Source organism: Phodopus roborovskii, unplaced genomic scaffold (genome assembly GCF_943737965.1).
Source record: "Phodopus roborovskii unplaced genomic scaffold, PHOROB, whole genome shotgun sequence".
Lineage (NCBI taxonomy): Eukaryota > Metazoa > Chordata > Mammalia > Rodentia > Cricetidae > Phodopus > Phodopus roborovskii.
In genome coordinates, this window is record NW_026126567.1 from 1,723,163 (window position 1) to 1,749,527 (window position 26,365).

General features: G+C 48.3%; 1 protein-coding gene across 4 annotated transcripts in view; it reads left to right on the forward strand.

Annotated features, from left to right (window-relative positions):
• The window catches only part of Trappc9 (trafficking protein particle complex subunit 9), a 405,567-nt gene that overhangs the window by 41,636 nt on the left and 337,566 nt on the right, over positions 1-26,365 (forward strand). For 3 of the 4 annotated variants that reach the window (XM_051202715.1, XM_051202714.1, XM_051202713.1), the window contains 2 exons: positions 2,476-2,692; positions 15,141-15,284. In XM_051202715.1, coding sequence (XP_051058672.1) covers positions 2,476-2,692; positions 15,141-15,284 — 361 coding nt within the window. The remainder of the gene's footprint in view (positions 1-2,475; positions 2,693-15,140; positions 15,285-26,365) is intronic. The other variant, XM_051202717.1, reaches the window with a different exon arrangement.

Sequence of the window (26,365 nt, forward strand, 5' to 3'; positions counted from 1 at the left end):
AGTGTCTTTGAGATGCTTCTGCCGGGAATTTGCATAAACATCTGGGCCCTGGACTCAGAGGTCGTGACTATGCAGCCTGAGGGAAAATTAGAACAAAGATGTGCTGATTAATGTCCCCTGCAAGAGCCGGGGGTCAGAAATGAGTGTGGGGACTTGATTGCATCTCAAGATTTCCCCCGGGACCGCTTTGCACTCCCCCAGGTCCTTGGGCTGCCCACGGTAGCTCAGTGAAGCTCTGTCCCCAGGCTTCGAAGGCTGGTATTAACCAGAAGCGACCCAGTCATTGTCCACATAGCTCTGGGTTTGGTCCTCTGTTTGCTGTTACCTGCAGAGATGGCCCTAGCTCCGGCCACCATCATCAGCGTCTGTTGTCATGTACAGTATGTGGGATGTCCAGGTGAGGGTCAAAGGGTTTACCAGTATGTGATGGAGGCAGTCAACACGTTTGCTTCTCTTTTAGCTCTCGCCTTGTCCTCTGCCATGGCTGATAGTGTCACACTAGAGTCCTGAAGCAAGGCTGTGTCCCCTGCAAGTTTAGTGTCTATGTATCATTTCTAGAAGGGTCAGGGTATCATTGAGACCCAAGGTTTCTTAGACCGAGGATGCAGGGATTGCTGATCAAGAGAGGGGGAATTGATAGTGTGAGTTCTGTCACGTGACATGTTTCTGCTTATCAGAAGATTCTCTTAGGGAAGAAAATTGGTGTCAGACTGGGAGAAAATATTCACCAAACATGTATGACTAAATCTATGAAGAGCAAGCCCAGCTCCCAGTGAGATGAACAGTCTAATTTAAAAAAACTGCCAGAAGCTTTGAACAAATACCTCACGAAGGGAGATACAAGCGTGGCCAGTGATCACCGGGAAGGGCACTCAGCGCCTGGTTATCTGGAAATGCAAAGCAATACATACCAGCAGAATGGCAAAAGCCACAAGCATCCCTGACGTCGAATCAAACACGACACAGTGTGGTCCTTGTGTGTCATCCTTGTGAGTGCAAACTGATGATGCCACTCTGGAAGAGTCTGTCTGCCCCAGGCAGGGGAGGGGGGGGGGGGGGAGAGGGGGGGGGGGGGGGTGGGGGGGGGGGGGGGGGGGAGGTGTGTTTTTCCCCCCCCCCCCCCCCCCCCCGCCCCCCCCCCCCCCCCCCCCCCGCAGAGACCTGTAGCAATGTGGCCTGGCTTGTTTTTCAGCTAGTGCCATTATTAACCCATTTTGTGCGTATTTTCTCGGAGAGCATCGGCATTCTCCGACCCCCTTGACCCCCCACCCTTTCCCCCTCCTAGTCCCCCCCTCCCCGGCCAACAGTGCATTATCCAGTATGAGACATGTACGGGATGACATGTCCCTCTCTCCCTCCTAAAAAATGAACATGTTAACAGGATTAGCATCATTTTAGGTTTAAGAAACTCCCAGGATGTCGTCAGGATAGCATCAGGGCGGGCGAGGGATTCAGGACACATGCTGTATACGTGTGTGCGTGTGCGTGCGTGTGTGCGTGCACGTGTGTGTGCGCGCGTGTGTATGTAGGTGTGTGCACATGCATGTGTGTGTGTGTGCGTGTGTGTGTTCATGTAGGTGTGTGCACATGCATGTGTGTGTGTTCATGTAGGTGTGTGCACATGCATGTGTGTGCGTGCGTGTGTGTGCATGTAGGTGTGTGCATGTGCGTGTGCGTGTATGTGTGTGTGCATGCGTGTGTGCGTGCGTGTGTGTGCATGTAGGTGTGTGCATGTGCGTGTGCGTGTATGTGTGTGTGCATGCGTGTGTGCGTGCGTGTGTGTGCATGTAGGTGTGTGCACATGCATGTGTGCGCGCGTGCGTGCACGTATGCATGTAGGTGTGCGCGCGTGCGTGTGTGCGCACATGCGCGTATGTGTGCATGCATATGTGTGTGCGTGTGTATGTGTGTGTGCACTGCGTGCATGTGCACATGTGCGTGTGCACGCGTGTGTGCATGTAGGTGTGTGCGCGTGTGTGTGCACATGCATGTGTGTGTGCGTGTGTGTGCATGTAGGTGTGTGCACATGCATGTGTGTGCGCATGTGTGTGTGCAGCTGGAGAGCCCTGTGTCCCAGAGCCTCTGCATTTACTCAGTAGCTGCTGACCCTTGTCTGAAGTATTCACCGCACATGCAGTACTTACTTTGTTCCTTGGCCAGGAAGTCTTAAGCCTAGGTTAGGTGGTATTATCACGTGGCTCCACAGGATATGTTCAGAGAAGCCGAGCAGCCTCTCCCCTATTTCTCTTGTCATGATGGACTTTTGTTCCTTTTCATGCATTGTGTGACAACCCCCTCGTGCCCGAGAACCTGGGCCTTCTTAGCGGGAGCCATGGCTCATAAGAGGTCTTGGGTGTTCACAGGGGTCCCTCAGAGCCTCAGGATGGTCTCTTCACCGTGGCCGGGCTCTCCCCCCTCCATTATGGAACGAGGTTCCAGGTGCATTATGGGTCTCGCTTTCCCTCTCTGCCCCAGCTTTCGGAAGAAGAGAAAATACAGCGCTACAGCATCCTGTCCGAGCTCTACGAGCTGATTGGTTTCCACCGCAAGTCAGCGTTCTTCAAGCGCGTGGCGGCCATGCAGTGCGTGGCCCCTAGCATCTCGGAGCCTGGCTGGAGGGCCTGTTACAAGCTCCTGCTGGAGACACTGCCTGGCTACAGTCTGTCACTAGACCCCAAGGACTTCAACAAAGGTACCGGTGACCCGGGGCTGGGGTGGAAGTTGCTTTATTTTTATTCACCGTGTGCATTTGAGCATCTGCTGAGTGTTATGGGGCTTTGTAGTTGGCACCCGCGTTTCAAGGGTGGCCAAGCCCTTCCCCGTACAGCCACTCATAGCAGTGGCGTCATGGCGGGAAGTCCTGGAGCCTACCTTGTGGCCTTGTCTTTGCATCTTGGTTAGTGGAGGTCAGGAATTGCCCTAGAGGCCGTCATCATGGTCTAAATCCTCATGTTTTAACTTGCCTTATGAGATTTTGTTAGGCTAGCAAGAATCAGTGTACCTTTTTGGAATAAATATACTTGGATGTTTATGTATACACACAGCTGTGCGCTTGTGTCAGATCCTGTGATAGTGATACACATTAAAACATAGCTGAAAGTGTAATAACTATAGGCAAATAGCTATAGACCCGGAGCTAGTGATGGCGTAGGAGAGAACTGACGTGTCCTCCCACTAGGGCGCGGTTAGGTCCCCAGCGCTCCCGCTCTCGTTCACAAATCCAGTTCTTCTCCATCCGCCGGGCGAGCAGTGTTCAGATGTCGCCCTCCTCAGACTCTTCAGTACCGGCCCTTCCCAAACAGTGCTTCAGGTAGACACCTCCATCCCCAGCAGACCACGATCTTCAGAAGGGAGTCGCTTGTCTCAGGCACGGGGCCCTCTGTTCTGTGAAGGGCAGGGTGGTAAGCCTTCAGGGCCTTGAGGTGTTGAAGCAGCACAGGCCACGTGCAAATCAGTAGGACTTCACGGGCAAGCGCAGGCAGTAGGGGCAGGTATGGCGTCCCACACCTGAGATCCTGGGACTCAAGGGGGCCGAGGCAGAGGGATGGGCATAGACTTGAGGCCGTTCGGGTCTACAGAGCGAGGTCCCGTGGGACCACACACACCGTACAGCCCCTGTCTAAGCCTCCCTCTCCTCACAAAAGAGTCGATAGATGGTGGAGGACAGGCCAGGTTCGGCATAATCCCTGGCAGAGTGCACATTGAGAGCTAAGAATTTTGGGTAGGTCAGCCCCTCCTGTCGTCGGGGCAATCACAGATGAGAGTTTTATTCGTTGAGGCCACCCTAGGGAGGTGGCAGCTTGCGGGGCCCAGGGACCCCAAGTCTACTTTCTGGTTACCTGAAACGGGCTTACACAGAGGGGGTCGTTAAGCGGTGCAGGTTCTGATGTGGGCCCATCCTTCGTTGTCCCAGTGTAGTCCTCCAAGATGTCCTTATTGCTGAGGCTAGAAGGTGGTGCCCAGGGGGTAAGCGGAGTTACTGGGTTGGAGAGGGTAGGAGGTTGGGGCCATGCCTGCTGAGGAGAAGCTGCTGACCCCGGTGAGGGGTCATTTGGTAGTCAGGTGGGTGGGACACTGTGCTTCAGGTGTATAGCTTATGGAGGGAGGTGTCCCTGGACTCCTAGTCCCTGCAAACCCTGGAATTTTGTCTTCAGAGCAGACAATGTCTTGTCTCCCTGGATCCAGATGGGTGAGCCGGGCAGGCAGAGGTCTGCTGGGCAGCTTTCCACTCGTGTGACCTGCTGGCGCTGTCTTTTATGTTAGGCTCACAGAAGGTCTGCTCTCTGCTGTGACCTTGTTAGCCAAGTCTCCTCCATCCTGTACCCCTGCTGAGGGTTATTATTATTATTTTTTTTTTTTTAAATTGAACATGGCCCTTGACATTTGTCTCTGTTGAATACCATCAGTAACTGTGATTCACTCTAGACAGTGTCTCTTATTTATTTAACTAACTTTATTTGAGACAAGGTCTCATAATGTAACTCAGGCTGGCCTTGAACTTACTAGCCCAGGGTGGCCTGGAACTCTCGATCCTCCTGCCTCAGTTTCCCAATCGGTAGGAGTACAGGCACACACACTTCTGTGTGGTGTCACTTTGAAGTAGGTTTTGTCCTTGACTTTGAAGATGTATTTTAAGCTAATTTATTTGTGTGTGTGAGCACTGTGGCATGCCTGCAGAGGTCAGGGGGCACGATGGAGGAGTTACTTGTGTCCTGCCACATGGGCCTCGGAGACAGACCTCGGGCCATGCTTTGCCCGCTGAGCCGCCATGCTGGCCCCTGCCTGTAACTTCTTAGCTGTTAGGATTGTGTGCAAGGGTCAAGAGGAGGATTTGGAACCCTTTCCAGAAGGTCTTAGGCTCTGCAGGGATGTTATGGCCCTTGCTACTGGAACAGAGGATGGTACCCACTCCCTTCGTGAGCTGGAAGAGCTGGACTGGGGTGAGGAGGGCGCCAGAGGGCAGGATGAGTGTGCAGACAGAGCCCATGACGGCCCTGCTGTGGCCCACTTTGCTGTGACTTGGGATGGACACATGGGCGCTCCCAGCCCCTGTCAGCCCTCAGTTGCACCTGGATTCCTTTAGCCGTGTTCTTCCAGACTCCACGTGGTTGTCTGATCTAATGTAGTTTCTCTGGTAAAAAGTTTCCATCTGTTCTGTCACTTTGTCCCCTCAAGAGATGGGGTGGAATTCACGGTTTGTTGAGCACCTGTTGTGTGATTGGCATTTCTTAGCGGGAGAGGGCATGCAGACTGATGTGGCTGGTGCTGAGTGTTGGAGCTGGTCTCTGTGGCCCTTTGGAGGCTGCTTGGGCTGTCTCTATTGTCTGAATAGTTCTGCTGCAGCCATTACCTCAGGCCTTCCCTTAGCTCTCAGGGCACTGCTGAGACGATGCAGCACTTTCTTGGTTCTGGAAACCTCCAAATGGGGTGCCGGTTACAGGCCACTGTGGGCTCTTCATACTCATTCCCGGCTCCAGTCCAGTTCCAGCCCAGCTCCCCAGCACGCAGAAGATGGTGGCTGCCATTCTAGGGGCTTCCCTCCCTTGTTCTAGCAGCGAGGACAATACATCCGTGGTGTGAGGGGACTCTGGGTGCCGGGGGCTTGGGCAGGTGTGTTTGAGAGCCTGCTCTCCTGTGTCCAGCAGGTGGGGAAGCCCTACTTTGCGCTGCTCCTGCAGGAGTTCTGGTGGTTGTGGAGGAAGAAAGGAGGAGTCTTAGGTGGCAGCTTGGCCTGGGCCAGGACAGAGGTCAGTGGAGGAAAGTGGAAAGAGAAGGAAGAGAATTGTGGGCCGTCTGCTAGCCAAGGTCAGATTGAGAGGGGTGAGGAATTTAGAACTAAATGGGCCTGGGCTTGGTCCTTGTGCCCGGTGTGTTTGTAAGAGGCTTAGCTGAGAGCCAGTCTGTAACTGGGTGAAGCAGTAGAGGGATGGGATGGCACGATTTTCCAGGGGGCACGGCCCTTGTGTTCTCACGGGTATGTGTTTCTGGGACACCCAGATTCTAGGACCCAGGGACCAGGATGGCCACCAGCAAATTCCTGGCCTCTTGGTGGCCACCTCAGCAACCCACTTAGCTCTTTTCTCCTCTTCGGAAAAGGAAGTTAGAGAACAAAGCCCATGAAGTAAGTGGCGTCCTGTACGCACTCTGGCATTCCCTGGCTTTCTTCTCCCATGGCGGGAACGAGACAGGTGGGAATGGTGTCTGAGCAGCCTTGGCACGCCCCAACACCAGCCTGAGCTCTCCCAGTTCTCTCTCCAGGCTGACCTCCAGCTTTTGCAAAGGCGCTGTGTGGTGACACCAGTATGGCCTGCAGGGGCTCCTGCTGCGTAGCGCCCTCTGCCGTGTTTAGTGTGCAGTCCTGTAGCGGGAGGACGGGCTGTTTTTATGTCTCCTTCCCCAGCAGCATCTCTAAAACCGATTCTTCTCACTTAAAGAAATTATGACTATGTATTTAGTTATGTGTGCATGCGTGTGTGCACATGTGTGAGTGCGTGTCACGGCTCGCTTGCGGAGGTCAGAGGATGGATGTGGATGGCTTGCAGGGGTCAGTTCTCTCCTTCCACCCCCCGTTGGTCTAGGGACTGAGCTCAGATCATCAGGCCTGGCAGCAAACTCCCTCCCCTGCTGAGCCATTCCACTGGCCCTTCTGAAGAAAAATATGTATAGATTACATAAGACTTTTATTATTTTCTTTGTATCAATTCACATTATTCTGTATGATTTGTTTTATTGGAAAATAATGAGCTGGTTGAGATTTCTCAGTAGTTAAAAGCACTTGCAGAAGACCTAGGTTTGGATTTCAGCTCCCATGTGGTGGCTCACGGTCATCTGTAATTCCAGTTCGAAGATTATCCCACACCTGCCTTGAGCTAAACTCTGTGGGCACGAGACACACGTATGTACTGCAATACATGCAGGGACCCCCTTTCTCCACAGACGCATGGGCTTCCCTACCAGCCAGCATTCCCCAGCGGGGGGCGGGGGGGGGAAGCAAATGCTACAGCATAGCCTTACCGGAAGTCCACGGTTCCCATCAGGGCTCACTATTTTTTTTTTTTTTTTTTTTTTGAGACAGGGTTTCTCAGACAGGACAGTATTGCTTTGGAGCCTGTCCTGGAACTAGCTCTGTAGACCAGGCTGGCCTTGGCCTTGAACTCACAAAGATCCACCTGCCTCTGCCTCCCGAGTGCTGGGATTAAAGGTGTGCGCCACCATCAACACCCGGCAGGACTCACTCTCCATGCTGGACATTCTTGGTGCTCTGACCAATGTGTGATGACTGGGTTCACCATCATGGAGTTACATTCCCCTACAGATCCTCTGTGCTCTGTTCACCCCAGGCCCCTGCAGCCAAACTTCCTTTCATGATCTCCACACTCCTTTCTAGAATGGCGTCGGGCACGTGCACACTCAGCTCACAAACCCTGGTTGTTTATGAGGTAGACTCTCATGGATAAAGCGGCCATCAACACCCACATGGATAAAGGTTTTGTGTGAACTCCGTGTTTCAGCTCCTCTGGGCCAGTGCTCAGAAGCACAGCGGCTGTGTCATATGCCCGAAGTGTGTGCAGTTTTGTAAGGGGCTGGCAGACTGTCTTCCCAAGGGACTGCTGTATTTTTCACCCCCAAAGATAGCGGGTGACAATTACCACTGCTCTGTGTCCTGGCCAGCATTTGGCGCTGTCAGTGTTGTGGACTAAGGTGTGTGTGGTAGGAAGGATCTTGCTTTAGTTTACAGCTATCTAGTGAGTATGTGGAAGCGTTTCTTCCTATGCTTGTCTGTTGTCTGGGTGTCATCTCTGGTGCTCCCATTTGAAAACCAGGTTCTTTGTTCTCTGCTTCTATAATATGCAGAGCAGTTCTTTAGCAGTGTCTTTGACAAATATTTTCTCCCAGCGTGTGTCTTGTTTTCTTATTCTCTCTGCAGCTTATCTGCAAAACAGCAGTTTTCAATTACAATGGCATCTACTTCATCAGCCCCTTCTCTCATGGGTGGTGACTTTGGAGCTGTAGCTAAAAATCTATCACTACACCAAATGCTACCTGCACTTTTCATCTATCAACTTGGGGAAATATTTCATAGAACCCAAAGAAGTCCCATAAACACGTCGAACCTCCAAGAGAGGTTTTTGTTTTCTTGGAGGTCCATTTTGGTGTGCTGTTCGTGAAGTCCACGGTTAGCATCTTGGTTTAATGCCTGACTGGCGTCCATCCTGTGTCCTGGCTGGTCTGCTGGAAGGAAGGCTGCCCGCCTTTGCTCTGCGCCCCTCTGTCAGAGCTGCAGTTGATGGTACTTCTGTGGACATATTTCTGCATTCTCTGTTCTATCAATTATTTTGTTTGTCCATTAGCCAAAACCGCATTGCCTTGATTACTTTAGCTTTATAGTGAAGTATTACAGTCAGGGGTATTTTTATTTATTAAAAATTGCCCTTTTTGGACACTACAGAAAAGGAGTCGTTCACGAAAGTGGTTGTTCATTGTAGAGTGCTAGCTCCTGTTCTTTCTGTGGTATTTAGAGCCACCGCCACGCAGAGTGATGGTCTGTGCAGGATTCTGGGCTGTGACTGCCTGGCTTGTGCCTACTTCAGGGCCTTTCTAAGCCTCTGTGCGCCCACACCATCCAGTCCGTCTGACCCACATCAAGGCAGGCTGTGGCCTTTTGTAGTAATTTCACATGCGTAACTTGCTTCGGACAGCTCAGGGAGTGCCATGGGACATATGCATGGATGGAAGCCAGGCTGCCATTACTGCTGGTGTGACCTTGGCCAAGCTGCCCCATGTCTTTGTGTCTGAATCTTGTAGGGTGCTGAGGACTGTGCTCAGCATCCTGTCAGTGGATTTTCTGATGCTTCCCGAGGATGGCACGAAGGGGGTATAAGAAGAAATGCCAAGCTGGGCGGTGGTGGCATGCACCTTTAATCCCAGCACTCAGGAGGCAGAGGCAGGGGGATCTCTGTGAGTTCAAGGCCAGCCTGGTCTACAAAGTGAGTTCCAGGACAGCCAGGGCTGTTACACAGAGAAGCCCTGTCTTGAAATAAACCAATTTAAAAAAAAAAAAGATAGACTGAGTGTGAGAGCCTTTGAGGCTAACATCCGGCAGAGCATAAGTCTATTGCTGCCGTGGCCATCCTGTGGGCTTGATGGTGTTGATTGGATTTGAGAGCAGAGGTGTCTGGACACTCAAAGGCTTAGAGTTAACTGGCACAAGAGAAAATGAAAGGTCCTTCAGCTGGGGAAAAGGGGAACAGAGCTGATTTTGCTGTATTCTGGAGAGATTTGATGGGCTATGAGTAGAACCTGGACAGAGGGGAGAGAGTTTTTGGAGCAACAGATAATCATTTAGAGAGATGGGAAGGTGATTTTAAGACGTTGGGACGTACCCTGCAGGAGGGACCTTCATTTGATGTGCTTTCAGGGGACCCTTCAGGCTGAGACCGAAGGGGCTTTTCTGTTACTTCCCTTGGCATCTTTGACCTTTACTCCAGGCTGGCTTCAGGCCAAAGGCACTGGGACTTCATGCAAAGCCACACTTACGAGTTGTCTCAAGTTTGTCTTTCTGTGCATGGACTGTCTTGAGGACAGGCTGAAGTTCTTTTCCCACGGATGCTCAACTCCTCTCCTCATCTGCCAGCCTTCCCAGTCCCCCTCCAGCACTTAGCTGCGTGCTGTTTCTTCTGAGATTGCAACGTTGCTTCCTTGGAGATGGAATCCCTTTGTTTCTCTGTTCTCCGAATGTCCGCTGTTCCTCCTCTGGCGCTTCTTGTGGGTGGATTACCCAACACTACCTCCCCAGCTTCCTGCCAGACCCACAGCCCTGGTCCCTTTGTCCTTTGCATGGCTTTGGAGGTGTCCATGTGAACACCTGGGGTAGAGGGCTGGACCCAGCCCCGCAGTCACCACGGTGCCCGGGCCCAGTTATTGACTTTGTTCCCTGCTCATTGTTTGCAAGTCTGAAGAGTGGGGCATATTTTTCTTTCGAAAAACCCAAGTTTTTCTGTCCTTTCTACTTGGCCTTTTGTTTTGGTTGAGGACATTTGTCGTTATTTCATGGAAGAAGTGAGGCCCAGTAGAGTTAAATGGTAAATGCCAGCCGGCTGCATTTCCAGACAGTAAAAACCAGTTGAAGTTCCATCCCCACTTCAAACGTTTCTCAGAGAATTAAAAGGAATAAAAGCGAGGCTCTCGCGTCTCTCCGTCTGGAAATGTCTTGGGTCCTGTTCTCCTGCCAGCTGGCTGCCGGGGCTCGCGTTAGGACCCAGCTCTTGTGCGCTGTGTATCTGCTGGCTTACAGGACCATGTCTTCGTCTTAATCTTGTTTGTGCTGCTGTGTGAGAAGATTTCTCTGTTTTGCATTTTGCTCAGCCTTTTGCTGAATGAGAGATTAGATATTGCTGAGGAACTTTTCTGAAAGAGACGATGAGGGGTGATTTGCTGGATGGCAGCTGTCAAAGCCTGAATTGTTGAACCTCGATGACAAGATTGCAGAGTTTTGTCAGGCGTCAAGTGCTGCAAAATCTGTCTCTACAAAAGCTCCGGTGTTCATGGGAGGGCTCTGACCCTCGGAGCAGGCGCCATGTGCGCAGCGCGTTGCTCTGGGCCTCACTCACATGTACTCACGGCAGTAACTGTACCGTTACCCATTTGGAAAAATAACCAAGTGGTGGCCACCGATTCCCGGCGTAAGAAAGAGCGTTTGGTTTGCCGGTGCTGAGAAGAACGGGAGTTGGGGCCTTTTGAAGGCGTGGCCAGCATCAGTCATGACCTGGACTCTTTTTTCCCCCCCCCAGCAACTGGGATGTTGTCAGGTGCTGGTAACAGGGAAATGCCAATCAGCAAATCCTGCAATCTCCAGCCATCATTTTCAGGACTTGAACTCTTATTAACCCTCCTAAAATTCTGCTCTGTTCCAGTGTGTGGACCCAGGCCCCTTGACCAGGTGGAAACATGTCAGGGTGTACCCCATGCCTTTCTCATTGATGCCTGACGTTGTCACCAGTGTACACTCCAGGAGTTTCTGGGAGGCGCATTACGTCCTGAGATATATATGTCGTGAAGGTGTTTGTGTTAGTGTTGGGTTGGCTTCCGGGTTTTCCAATTGATCATGTTGTTATGACGTATCCCTTATACACCAGAGAAAACAGCCAAAGTGGCGCCCCCTACCCCACGCAGCAAATCCCCGGAGCCAGGCCATTTCATCCTCACATGCTTGCGTGTGCACGTCTAAACAGGAGGGGATTTTCCTGGCGTCAGGCTCTCATCTTGACCCACATGCTGGTTAAGTTCCCATCATGCACCAGGCCTCCTCCCTGCCAGGCATTAAGGATCCTTGGATGAAGAAGGCGAATGGCTGCTGGCAGTCAGTGCGGGCTTACACGGGCCCTGCTGAAGTCTGCGCCTGCACACGGAAGAGAGAGAGAGAGAGAGGGCTGGCTGTGCAGGGCGGGGTTGTGGGAGCCGATCTCAGGCGAACTGGCTGAGGTTAGGATGCACGGGGCAGTGGTCCACGCTCTCTAGGTAGCAGACAGAGAGGAGTGCCTGTTTTGCTGCAGTTGTCAGTTGACATTGACTGAGCGTCTGGTTATGCAGAAGCCTCTCTGTTCTGGGTTGTTACAATAAGCCCCCGACAGTCTTCATGCGTGCACGGGTCAGGGGGGCGGGCTCATGATGCCAGAGTGGGGGTTGACATATAAGTAGGTAATTTTACCCTCTAACCACAGCAGTAGAGATCGGGTATACCGAGGGTTTGTTCTCAATGCAATAATGGGGTAGGCCGGATCATTAATCACCCCACAGAGGCAGAGGCTGATGCTGTGCGTTAAACGCATTATATTCATTGAGTCATGATATCAGCATTTATCAGCTAGCATTTATTGAGAAGTTAGCATAAATGGCCAGAGCACTTTAAATGAGCTGCCTGCAGCCTTGTGACAAGTGGGACTATTGTTTCCCGGTGCTACTTCCTCTCCGGCCTGCCCCAGCTCATGTGCATTTCCCTTTCCCTCCACTGACCCCTTAGTGTCCAGCAGCAGCTCTCAGTAAATGTGTGCTAACTGCAGCTCTGGTGAGCTGTTGGAGGTTTCCAGCGAGCATCACTCTCTCCGGAGCCTGCGTCCCCACTGTGTGTGTTTTCATGACCTGAGTCTTGACTCAGCAGACACTCGCCAGTCTGGTTGATGGCAGTTATTAGGTAGAGGTATTAAGGCTCAGAGTGCTTCTAGGTGCTGAAATCACGTTGGGATGTCGAGGGCAGGTGCAGCCTATACATCGGAGTCTCTATAGATTCAGTGCCGACTCCATCAAAATTCCAGTAGCATTCTTTACAGAAGTAGAAAAAAAAAAAAAAAAAAAAAAAAAAAAAAAGAACCTTTAAAAACAGAGAAGACAGCCAAAGTAATCCTAGGCAAAAAGAATGTCTGAATCCAAACTTTAATGGGGCATAATGGAAGACCCAGAAGCAAACCTACACAGCCATAGGCATCTAGTTTTTGACCAATGTGTCCAACACATACAGAAAGCCACTCAGCAAACCGTACTTGATAGCCACTTACAGAACTGACAGTCAGGGTGGACACACAGTCTACAGAATGGGAGAAAAATCTTTTACAGCTGTGCTTCAGACAGGGGTCAAGATATGGAATGTGCAAGGTGCTTCAAGCATTAAAAAAGCAAACCCAAACAGCCAGCCAGAAAATGGGCCGACTGAGCATAGTGGTTAAAAGGAGAAAGGCAAATGGCCAATGAGTATTTTGAAAAGTGTTCAACACCCCTATTCAGAAGGGAAAGGCAGGTCACCAACACCACTCAAGAAGGGGTTTCATCAGGGCAACAAATGACAGTCAATGCCAGGGAGGGTGTAGCAAAAGAGGTGTTGGTAGGAATGTAAATTGGTGCAGCCAATTTACTATGGAAATCAGTGCAGGGGGTTCCCCCCCCCAAAAAAAATTAAAATGGAACTACTATATAACCCAGATTTGTCACTCCTGGCGTACACATAAAATATCTTAACACGGAGTTGCCTGTGCATCAGTGCTTACTGCTGCTCTGTCCCCAGTATCCGGGAAATGGACCAGCTTAGGTACTCATCGCCTGAACAGGTACCAAAAAAAGGCCGTACAATACACACAGTGGAGGTCTGTTCAGCCGTAAAGAGTGATACAGTTATGTCATTCGCAAGCAAATGGCTGGAACTGGGAAATATTAAATGAAGCAACTCAGGCTCAGAAGGCACACGGCACATTTTCCTTTTCGTATGTCGGTCCTACCTTCTGATTTTTTTACACGTGTGTACACATGAAGGGATTAGTGTGGATAGAGTTCAGGGAACTACAGAGGCCAGTGAAAGGCAAAGGAGGTTTTTTTTAGGAAGTCAAGTGGGGGGGGGTAACAGAACATATGTGTCACATGGAAAGGGGGGGGGCTACTAGGGCTGGAACATGCAAGTCCCAGGAGGGGAGGGCAGGCAGGGAGCAGGGTAGGGAGAGCGCCAGTTGAAGCAAGCGTCTGTGGAATTGTCATAAGCGCGTTGCAGACATGGCCCGGCAGCTAAGAGTGCTTGCTGCTCCTGCGGAGGATCCCGGTTTGGTTCCCAGTGCCATGCTGGGCAGCTCGTAACCACCTGTAACGCCAGCTCCAGAGTGTCGGGGCCTCTGGTCTACTTGGGCACCTTGACTCGCATACACATAATTAAAATAAAAACAAATCTTAAAGTTTGGGGGCCTGAGAGATGACTCAGCGGTTAAAAGCACTGGTCACTCCTGTGGAGAGTCCGGGATCGCTTCCCAGCGCCCACAGGGGAACTCACAACCGCCTGTAACTCTAGTATCAGGAGAATTCAATCCCTCCTCCGATCTCTGTGGGCACTGAGTATGCATGTGGTAGATATACATACATACATTCAGGAAAACACTTGTACATAAAATAATAAAACTAAAAATCAAAAACCTTAAAGGTTAAAATAAATTGTCACAAGGAAGTCTATTGCTGTGTACACTAATTTAAAAAAAGTCTTAACGTGGGACTCCTTGCATCCTAGTTTGTGGACTCCTGCTGTGTGTATGTGTGTGTATATATGAGAGATAGACGGACAGACAGAGACAGACAGGCTCCCTGTGGACCATCCACCAGTGAAAAGCTCTAGGAGGGCTGATGGGGACTGTGAGACAGCTGTGCCTCTAGAGCGGCAGGAGGTCGGACTCTGTTATTTTCCTTAGCTTTCCTGTGTGACTAGAGACTCCTGGCATCGTGAGGGACCCCTGTATCTGCATCATGTTTATGAAAGGTTTTACCGTGGAAAAACTGTAGTTGCCAAGAGGAACTGGGATGCTAGGATTCTCCGTTCTTTTTATTTTTTCCTGTCTCTCCCTCTCCTTCTTCAAGACAGTGTTTCTCCGTGGAACAGTCCTGGCTGTCCTGGAACTCACTTTGTAGACCAGGCTGGCCTTGAACTCATTGAGATCTGCCAGCCTCTGCCTCCCAAGTGCTGGGATCAAAGGTGTGCACCAATACCGCTTGGCTGAATTCTGCATTCTTAAGAAAATACTTTCAAGTAGGCTGTATAACCAAAGCTTCCTGCCTTTATTTTCAAATGTGCTAGGCTGTTTGGGAGGGGGAGGCCCTTGCAATCCCTGGATGACCTCATTATCTACTTAACTCTGTGCTTATATTATGCTTCAGAGTTGGTCTTGAGGGCTCAACCAGGCTCATCATTTCTTGAGAAAATGTCTCTCCATTGCCCTGGGAACAACCTGTTTGTGGAAGTTTACCAGGGTTATGTTAGTGGGATGTTAGAGAGAAAGGAAGTATAGTATGTTTTTGTTTTGTTTTGTTTGTTTTACTGGGGTTATAGCCTGGGACATTGCCTTTGTTAGGCAAGTGTTCTACCACTGAGCTCTGTCCCGAGGAAGAGACACTCTTAATGTATTAATATTCTTCTCTGCCAACGTCATACCTAGGGATGGGGACAGTGGTGGGCGGAAGGAAGGGTGATGGCGGGAGAGAGGTTCTGGGGAGGGTAGAGTTAGTGGTGGTGGTGATGGTAATAGTTTTGGCTGTTTGAGTTTGATCACTGATGTTGTTGTCGGTGAGCTGCAACATTTCACACATGACCCTGAGCACCTGCCTTGTAACCTTTACCACAGGCACACACCGAGGCTGGGCTGCTGTCCAGATGCGTCTGCTGCACGAGCTGGTCTATGCCTCCCGCAGGATGGGAAACCCCGCTCTGTCTGTGCGGCACCTGTCATTTCTTTTGCAGACCATGCTGGACTTCCTGTCCGATCAGGGTGAGTGAATTCGTAGCTTTCTTCTTTCCAGGGAGTCGTTGGGTGTGGGTTGGGTAGTGGCTGGTTTCTGCCCTTAGCCACCCTTTCCACGTTCCCTCTGGCTTACCCATACCCTCCTTTAGCTTTTCTGTGTCTTCTTTATGCCTCTGATTAGCAGGTCCTCCCATTTCCTTAGCCTCCAGCCCAGGCTGTTACTTCCCCTGTCTCGGGAACAGATTGCTGCCTGGTCCCAAATAACCATTTGGAGTCTATATTAATTGTAAATGCTTAGCCAATAGCTCAGGGTTATTACTTACTAGCTCTTACATTTGTTTTTAAAATTTAAATTTGAAACGAGCTTGTTTTAGATGCCAATCCCAGTTCCTTCACCCTTCAGTCCTCTCCCCTTCCCCCCACCAACCCCCATCCTATCTCCTTTCTGCTCCCCAGGGAGGGTGAGGCCTTCCATGTAGAGTCTTCAAAGTCTGTCACATCATTTGGGGCAGGGCCTAGGTCCTCCCCCATGTGTCTAGGCTGAGAAAGTATCCCTGTATGTGGAATGGGCTCCCAAAGTCCATTCTTATACTAGGGATAAATACTGATCCACTATCAGAGGCCCCATAGACTGCTCAGTCCTCCTAACTGACACCCACATTCAGAGGGTCTGGGCCAGTCCTATGCTGGTTTCCCAGCTATCAGACTGGAGTCCATGAGCTCCTCCTTGTTCAGGTCAGCAGTTTCTATGGGTTTCTCCAGCCTGGTTGTGACCCCTTTGCTCATCACTCCTCCCTTTCTGCAAATGGATTCCAGGAGTTCGGCTCAGTGTTTAGGCCTTTTCTCCATTTGGTGAGATGATTATGTGGTTTTTGTCTTTCAGTCTGTTTATATGATGGATTTCGTTTATCTACTTACATATGTTGAATAATCCCTGCCTACTTGATCTTCATGATGTGTTCTTAGATTTGGTTTTCAAGTATTTTACTGAGTATTTTTGCATCCAAGTTCATGAGGGAAATTAGTCTATAATTATCTCTCTTTATCGGGTCTTTATTTCGTTTGGATATCGGGCTATGGCCTCATAAAACAAATTGGGCAGTGTTCCCTCTGTGGCTGTTTTGTGGAATAATGATATTAACTCTTCTTTGAAAGTTTTGCAGAATTCTTCTTTGTTTTTGGTTTTTGGAGACAGGGTTTCTTCTGTGTAGCCTTGGCTGTCCTGGAACTGACTCTGTAGACCAGACTGGCCTCGAACTCACAGAGATCCACCTGCCTCTGACTCCCGAGTGCTGGGGTTAAAGGCATGTGCCACCACTGCCCAGTGGAAAGTCTTGTAGAATTCTGTGCTAAAGCCATGTAGTCCTGTTTTCCCCCCACCCTGGGGGGGCTTTTAATGAGTGCTTCTATTTCATTAGGGGTAATAGGTCTGTTTAAATTTCTTATTTGACCTTGATTTAACTTTGGTAAGTCGTGTGTATTAAGAAATTATCCATTTCTTTTAGTTTTTCCAGTTTGGAGGAGTACAAGATTTTAGTATGTCCTTATGAATCTCTGAATTTCCTTGCTGTTTGTTGTTACATTTGTTCTTTCTTCTCTAGCTTTGTAAATTTGGATATTTCCTCCCCGACTTTTAGTTAATTTGTACAAGGGTTTGTCAATTTTAGTGATTTTTTTTTTTCTCAAAGAACCAACTCTTTGTTCCATTGATTCTTTTTAAATTTTTTTTCTATTTTATTGATTTTGAGCCTTGAGTTTTATTAGTTCCCGCTGTCTAGGCCTCTTAGGTGTGATTTCTTTTCTTTTTTGTTCTAGCTCTTGTAGGTGCACTGTTACGTTACTGGTATGAGATCTCTCCATTATTTTTTGTATGGTCACTCAGTGCTATGGTTTTGCTTCTGTGAACCACCTTCACCATGTCCCATAAGTTTGGGTATGTTGTGTTTTCATTTTCATTCAATTCTACAAAGCCTTTAATTTTCCCTTTTTTTTTTGGTTTTGGTTTTTTGAGACAGGGTTTCTCTGTGTAGCCTTGACTGTCCTGGAGCTCACTCTGTAGACCAGGCCTGTCTCGAACTCACAGAGATCCACCTGCCTCTGCCTCCTTAGTAGTGGGATTAAAGGTGTGCCACCACTGCTGGCTTAATTTTTCCTTTTTAATTTTCATCTTGACCCATTTTCCATTCAGTATTGAGTTGTTCAGTCTCCACGAATTTGTACCTTTTCTGTTGTTTCTATTTTCCACCTTTGATGGTAGTGGTCAGTTCTCCGGCATCTGTTTTATCTGTGTATGTGGTCAGTTTTAGAGGAAGTTCCACGAGGTGCTGAATGAAGTTACATTCTTTTGTGTTTGTGTGGAATGCTCTGTAAACGTGCTCAGTCTGTTTGGTTTATAAAATCAGCTCCAGCATCTCCTTGTTTGGTTTTTGCCTTGATGACCTGTTTATTGGCAGGCGCGTGGTACTGAAGTCACCCACAGTTGGGGTGTGAGGGGTGCTCGCCAATGTCCCTGTTCTGTGATGCCACCAGGAACTACGTTGATGTCTGTGATTCATGCATCTGCCAGAAACCGTGTTGACGTTCATGATCTACAAAACGAGGTCGATGACCATGAGCCATTGCGCCTTCTTTTGCAGTGGCATCGATGATTGCAGACTCACAGTTGAGAATGAGAGACTTTGAAGGCGCCTATGCCAACCCCACCCAAAGAGCCCAGGCAGGAAGCTACTGAAGAGAGTCCTTTAAAAGTTGTGACAAAGATGACCTGTAGCCCTGCACAGTTGACAGCTTCTTCTATGAGGGGTGATGGGGGGATACAGTGTTTTTATTTTTATTAAGGGAGTTTCACCATGCTCCATTGAGTATATGGGCAACACAAATTACAAATTTGACTTTTTTTTTTTTGGCGGGGGGTCCAAGTGTGGGCGGGTGGACCTGGGAGGATGTGAAGCAAATGTCATCAGGTATGAAATTCCCGATTACTAATAAAAACATGTTGCGGAAGAAAGCTAAGAAGATAATTACAATGTCTTCTTGGTGGATTTTTCCTTTGATGAGTATGTAGTATCCTTTCCTGTCCCTTCTGATTGGTTTTGGTTTGGAGTCCATTTTGTCAGATATTAAAATGGCTACACCAGCTTGCTTCTTAGGTCCGTGCGGTGTTTCTAGTGGAAGTGGCTCTCATAGGCCATATTAGGGAGTGGCCATATTAGGAGGTGTGGCCTTGTTGGAAAAAGTGTGTCACTGGGGATGGGCTTTGAGGTTTCACAAGCACAGGCCAGGGCTAGTATCTCTCTCTCTTCCTGCTGCCTTCTTACTTGGATTAGAACTCTCGAGCTCCCTGTCTAGCACCACGTCTGCCTATGTGCCGTTCCGTGTCCTGCCGTGGCAGTCATGGATTAACCCTCTGAGTTGTATGGCACCCCCCAGTGAAATGCTTTCCTTTACAAGAGTTATTGTGGCCATGGTGTCTATTGGTAGCAATGCAACCCCAATTAAGGCAGTCTGTTTGCTTGGAATATCTCTCCCATTCTTTCACCCTGTGGTGTGATGTCTGTTCTTATTGTTAAGGTATGTTTCTTGAATACCACAGAAGGGTGGATCCTGTCTTCCTGTCCATTTGGTCAGTCTGTGTCTTTTTTATTAGGGAATGGAGACCATTGATGTTGAGAGAGATCAATGAGTAGTGTTTGTTGATTCCTGTTATTTTGTTGTTGAGGTGGTAGTGATTGTGTGTGTGTGTGTGTGTGTGTGTGTGTGTGTGTGTGTGTGTGTGTGTGTATTTCCCCTCTTTTGGTTTGCTGGCTTGGAATTAATTATTTCTTGTGTCTTCTTTGGTGTGGTTAACCTCTTTAGGTTGAAATTTTCCTTTAGGTGCCTTTTGTAGGCCTAGATTTGTGGACAGACATTGCTTAAATTTGGTCTGATCACAGGATGTCTTATTTTCTCTGTATGATTAAGAGCTTGGCTGGGTATAGCAGTCTAGGTTGGCATCTCTGCTCCCCTAGAGTCTGTAGGACAACCTTTTTAGGCCCTCGTGGCTTTTAGGGTCTCCACTGAGAAGTCAGGTGTAATTTCTAATAGTTCTGTCTTTATATATGTTACTTGATCTTTTTCTTTTGTAGTTTTCAATATTCTTTCTTGTTCTGTACATTTAGTGTTTTGAGGATTATGTGCTGAGGGGACTTTCCTTCCCTGTCCTGTCTATTTGGTGTTCTATGTGCGTCTTGTACCATAATAGGCATTTCTTTCTTTAGGTTAGGGAAATTTTCTTCTGTGATTTTGTTGAAAATATTTTCTGTGCCCTTGACCTGGGTTTCTTATCCTTTCTTTATTTCTATTATTCTTAAATTTGGTCTTTTCATAGTGTCACAGACTTCCTTGATGTCTTATGCCGGGACTTTTATTTATTTAGTTTATTTATTAATAATTAGCATTGTCTTTGACAGGGATATCCATTTCTTCTTGTTGGGTCTTCAATGCCTGAGATTCTCTCTTCTGTTTCTTGTGTTCTGTTGGCGAGACTTGCCTCTGAGGTTTCTGTTGAAGTTCCTAATATTTTCCATTTTCAGATTTCTTTCAGTTTTTTTTTTAATTTTTTTTTTTATTTTTTATTTTTAATTTTCTATTTATCCCATTTCCGCTTTCAGGTCTTGACCCGTTTTATTCATTTTCTGTCCCCGTTTTTGCTTCGTCGCGTCTTGAAGGCCCTCTAGCTTTCTGTCCCTCCAGCTTTCTGTCCCTCCTCCATCATATTCGCAAGGGCCATTTTAAGGTCTTTGCTTTCTGCTTTAGCTGTGCCACAGCATTCAGATCTGGGCTCTAGTGGAGACATGCTGTCCTGGCTGTCACTGATTACTTTTCTTATACTGTTGTCTAGGCACCTGGCATCGGGGAGATTGCCATTCTGGGTGTTCATCTCTGGCCTTGTCTTTGTGCACGGCTGCTTTATTCTTTGGTTTCTGTTGCCTCTGTTGTTTTAGGAGGGAGAGGGTGGTGACTGTGTGTTGCCCGGTAGGACATTCTTCAGAGGTAGCTTCCCAGGAAAACGTGTCTCTGTGTATCAGAAGCTGACACTTAGGAATGGGGATGGGATGGGATGGGAGGAGGGACTCTGGCGGGGGGGAGGTGTCCCGCCAGGATCTGGTTAGTCCCCTGGGTGGGGGGGGGAGAGTGAAGAGAGGCCACCACGGGTAGTTTGCTACAGACAGCCCTGTGGATTGGATGTGGAGGAGATGAGGGGACTGAAGATCTAAAGCTAGCCAGCCTACCTGCATTGCTGGCCTGCTTACTTCCTTTGCAGGCTTGGCTCGTGGGCTCTCAGGGAGCGCTTGCTGGATCTGGGGGGCTTGGGGTGGCAGGAGGAACGTCGAGGAAAGTTGGGGGAGATCTGCTGGCGATGGGGCCAGAGAGGAGGAGAGTCTGCTACAGATGGGGATGAGTCTGGGGGTTGAATCTGGGGAAGAGGAGGCCGAGGTAAAAGCTCTGCAGTTAGGCTATCTGCTTCCTGGCCAGAGTGGCCCGCACGTTCCCAGGAAATCTCTAAACTGCCTTTTTAAAGACCATGGTGGTGTCCATACTGTCTGTTAGACATGCTTTTCTCTCCAGTCCCTTTAGCAAACCATTGTGCTTAGTGTTTCCAAAGTCTTCCTACTTCTGATGGCTCTGCGTCTCTCAGTGTGGACTGATACAGTTTTCTACTTAGGACTTCTGGTGGCAAGTGACTTGCTGTTGCAGCAGGGGTCCATAGACAATAGGGAGCTGCTCAGCACAGGCCTTCTCCATTGACTTCGCGTTGACTCTCAGTTGCCTTTGGCCTCATCCCTTGAAGCTGTCAGTGTCAGGCACCCTGGAACCTGCCCGGCGAACAGCTCTCTGCCGGAAGCTTTTGTGACACTGATTCCAGAGTGCCCAAGCCTCTAAGTGGGATGGCACAGCCTGGGTCTCTTCCTGGCTCTGTGGTTTTCATTTTGTTTTTAACCCTCTCTTGCTCCTGGACTGCCACTGACCACCCCAGCCCTCTGGGATTTTGTGAACAGACCCTGGACCCAACAACTCTAAAGAGACAGGACTGCTCCAGGCTAGAATCCGAGGTGCTGCTCTCCTTGGCAACACATAACTTGCTTCCACAGTAGGTTAGGCACCTCCTTTGCACCTCAGGACTCCCCACGCCTCATCTTTCCCTGGGGGTCTCTCGTATGTCTCAGATAGGGGTCCCTGCTTCTGTTTTCTTCCTCATGCATGGCTTCAGGTGTCATTCTGCGTGTGTTAGTATTTGTCACCGGTGCCCTTCTGTCAGAAGCAGTTCTGTTCTGTATTGTTGGATGTTGTGTCTCTCAAGGGCAGGAACCCTGTCATCCCCTTCAGGTGCCCTGCGCTTTATACAGGACTTTGGAAGCGTTTAGTGCTTGTTAGCTGTCTGAGCTTGGACAGGGGACCATTAAGTGGACCGATCTCTCCGCTCATCCACGTCACGGTGATGAGCTTGACCTTCTCCTCTCCTGAGACAGGGACTTTGTCTCTGCGTTACAAGACAGCACAGAGCGCAGACAGGACCGATAGCCTCACAGCTGTGTCTGCGCTTGACAGGAACTGTTCTGCATTTCTGTCATACTCACGTGTACACACACGAGCACACGTGCGCATGCACGCGCACACACACGTGTGTGTGCATGTATATATATATATACACACTCATATATATATACACACACACACACTCATATATATACACATCCACACACCCACACACACCCACATGTGCGTGCACACGCACACACACATATATACACACACACACTCATATATATACACACACATATATACACACACATATATATATATACACACCCACACACCCACATGTACACACACACACCAAACACACATGTATATATATATATATACACACATACTCATTTATATATATATATGTACACACACATATATGTAAACACACATACCCACATGTACACACATACACATGTACATATATATACACACACACACTCATATATATACACACACACATATGTACACACACACTCATATATACACACACACATACACATATGTACACACACATACCCACATGTACACACATACACATGTACATATATATACACACACACACTCATATATACACACACACATATGTACACACACTCATATATATATACACACACATACACATATGTACACACATACACACATGTACACACATACACACACGTATATATATACACACACTCATATGTACACACACACTCATATATATATACACACATATGTACACACACACACACATATACATACACACATATGTACACACACATATATATACACACATACACATATATATGTACACACACATATATGTACACACACATACCCACATGTACACACATACACATGTACATATATATACACACACATACTCATATATATACACACACACATACACATATGTACACACACACTCATATATATACACACACATACACACATATGTACACACACATATATGTACACACACATACCCACATGTACACACATACCCATGTACATATATACACACACACTCATATATATATACACACACACATATGTATACACACATACACACATGTATATATATATACACACACACTCATATGTACACACACACTCATACATATATACACACACATACACATATGTACACACACATGTACACACACGTATGTGCACACACACACACACTGGTCAGTGGTGCTCACACATTGCTGTCACTCATGTCCTGTGTCTGGGTGTGGGGGGTGTTTGCTAGCATCTGGTTTAACTTTCTTTCTTTCTTTCACAGTGACCATGTGCAGAGCCCTCATCTCTCCCCTTTCCCCCTCCTTCCTCTTATCCTGCTGTGCTTATTCCTCATGTGATTTTCTATAAGGGCGTCACGTTTGCAGTTGGGTACCCAGATATTTAGTAGTAGGTCCTGTTATTGAAGGCTCTTTTAAGGCATGTTTATGAACTATTTAAATGCAGTGCTAGAAGGTGCTACACAGGTTGTTAGGGGAAAAGGTCAACAGGTTGTTGGGGGAAAAGGTCAATAATCTTGTCTTGGTTTTTTTTTTTTTTTTTTAAATATAGACAAGGTCTCTTGCTGGGATTGGGGCTTGCCAATTATGTCAGGCAGGCTGGCCAGATAGCCCCAGCGATCCCTCTGTCCCTGCCACCCCAATGCTGGGATTGCAAATGCACGCATACCACCATGTCAGATTTACATGCAGAAGATTGAACGTGCTGGAAGGATGGATGCACGCTTTGCTGAGCCATTTTCCCAATCCCAGTGATTTTGGTTTCTTTGACTTTTGTGTGTGTGTGTGTGTGTGTGTGTGTGTGAAGAGTAGGGATCTTGTTTTGCTGTTGTAGATAACACCATGGTGGATGTATTTCTGTCTTTGGCTTTGTAGCAGGAGGTAGGCTTATCCCCTGAGAGCTTATTAAGTCGTTGGTCTGTCTGCTGTTTAGGTGTGTTGCAAAAAACCGCCTCCTGAGAGGATAGTTCTGATTCCATTCTGGCAGTAACATTCTAATCCGTTATGCACTGAGTGCCTTACAGGTTAATTTGCATGCTCTTGCTGTTTTATTTATTTTTTATTTATTGTTGTGTTTACAGTTTAATGTTCTTCATGTGAGCTCCTTTAAGACATCATTTGGTTCTTTGAAACGATGATGGATGGGTTTGGTTGGGGACCAGCGTCCCGCCTGTTGTGCTGGTGAGATGTGGGCTGCCGATTCTCCAGGACGGAGCCAGCCCTCAGATCTAACCTAGTATGTGAGTCGAAGTAAGAAAAACCCCTGTGTGGTAAGGACCTGTGTGTCACCTGCCTGGACACAGTGGACTTGGACAGCCCTGAAGAGCTGAGAAGGCTTAGGCCATCTCCGGAGAGTTTCCTTGTGTTCTAGCCTAAAGCTGAAGTTTCATGAAGATCTGAACTGGCCGTGTTAGGATGTGTCTCTTCAGCGTGACTTAAGTTTAAGGCTATTGCTGGAGCCCCGAGAAAGGATTTTCCTGGGAGGGGATTAGCTTGTAGTCCATACACAGGAATTAACGGTAGCATGGGAGCTAGGCTTCCAGTTCATGCATGTGAGTTAACAATGGCACGGAGCTCACCGCGCTCGACTTAGCCCAGCCGCGTGTTTGTTTGCTGACCGAGCCAAGTGCTTCTTCCTTCCTTCCTCTGTGGAGTGCTGCACCGGCTGGCCCTGGGTGCTCTATGATTGATTTGGTATTGGGAACTCCTGGGCATCGTGTCCTCCCCCTCACCTTTCTAAGAATATCCTTCTTTTCCTTCTAGAAAGGTAGTCTGAAAGAGTAGACATATCCTTGTGGCCAGTGCCACAAGTACTTCCTGATAAATTATCGGAGTCAGGTTGGTCAGGGATGGCAAGTCTTGAGTAGTGCTGGGACACAGGTCTGAACCCCCTGGGAAAGGAAAGTTCTTCTACATCCTACAGCATTGCTGAAACTATGGATGTAGCCACATCTTCCTGGAGTCCAGGAGGGGAAGCCCGCACCAAGACTGGCCTGGCTATCCGGGATCCTGGAGAAGCCTCTTTTTGGCTTTAGTCTAGACTGCCAGGTTCTGTGAGCCAGCTAGTTCTCCTAGGAGGAAGGTTGATTCTTGGGAGCCAGGAGGGCCTGGAGCAGCCATTGCAGGAGAAGCTGTCCCTCCTCAGTGCGTGTGCCCTGACTGAGTTCCTCCGTCACATGGCACATGCTGGCGAGTCATACCCTGCAGAGAGCAACCTGGGAGGTGTTGTTCCAGCTGAGCTATGTGGACAAGTGGACACGTGGACACGTGGTGAAGATTTTAATTTCTGGTGTGACTCTTCTTAGGAAGCAGGAGATAAATCCCCACAGAGGAAAAAAGCATTTTGTTCTCTCTCTCCCATATTTGATGTCTTACTTTATTATTATTATTATTATTATTATTATTATTATTATTATTATTATTATTATTATTTTAGTACCACTGACAGCTTTTAGTTTGATTTCTCATTGGCAAGTTTGTGATTACAGGTGTAGATGGGTTATAGGGAAGTGGTGGCCACCCTCCCCTCTGGACTTTAGCATACTGACTGATGCTCTCCAGGTGCCTGAGAGTTGAAAGTGTAACTTGGGTCTCCTTGGTGAAGCTGGCCTGCCTAGTAGGTGAGAATTGGAACTCTGAGTGCACCTCCAAGAGTAACTGTAGGCCCCTTGCTGGCAGTGTCTAGAAGCCTACCAGCAGGGGTGTGGATGGGGCTCCACATGCTGTGCTTTGCTCTGGTCTGACTTCTCACATAAGTGTTTGCTCTTAGCTTCGTCTGGCAATCTGCGGTGTGAACTGTGGCTGGGAGCAAAAGGCAAGACTCTTAAAGTGTAATGGCAGTGTGTCTCCCCCCCCCACCCAGCACGCGCTCCTCACCCTTGTGTTTTTTCTACATGTATTTGGATTCTTCGAAAGATTCAACTTGCTATGTTTTGATTTTTCACCTGGGTAGGGGAGAAAGGGAGATGTGCATGTGAATTGTTGAATCGTAAAGAATCCTGGTGGCAGTTCTCCAGTCAAGGGCAATCCCGAAGAAAGGAAGTGGTGGTGGTGGTGGGGAACAGACTTCCTGTGATTTCTGTGTTGAAGAGATAAATGCCGTGTAGTACAACATAATAGGTACTTTCTAATAAAGTATATTCTTAGTGAGGGAAACCAGAAGTGCAAAAATAATGAGGTGAAGGAAAAAAAAAAAAACTCAACTGTTTTAGTGGATTTACCAGTGATGGGAATAATAATAATTTATTAAGAAGAGGGACCCGGAGGCAGAACAAAGCATCCGCCATCAGCCGCCGTTCCTGTCTTGACCCTCCACCCTCTGGTAGAGAGAGAGGAGAGGATAGAGTCTTGAATCCATACCCACCAGGAGAGGGAGAGACACCCACCTGTAGCCACTGGAAGATGACGTGGGAAGAGGACAGTATGAAGACACATCCAACAACAGAAAGAATTATGTGACACCACCAGGATCTAGGGATTCTACACCAGCAAGACCTGAACATCCCAACACAGATGAAGCAGAAAAGAATGACC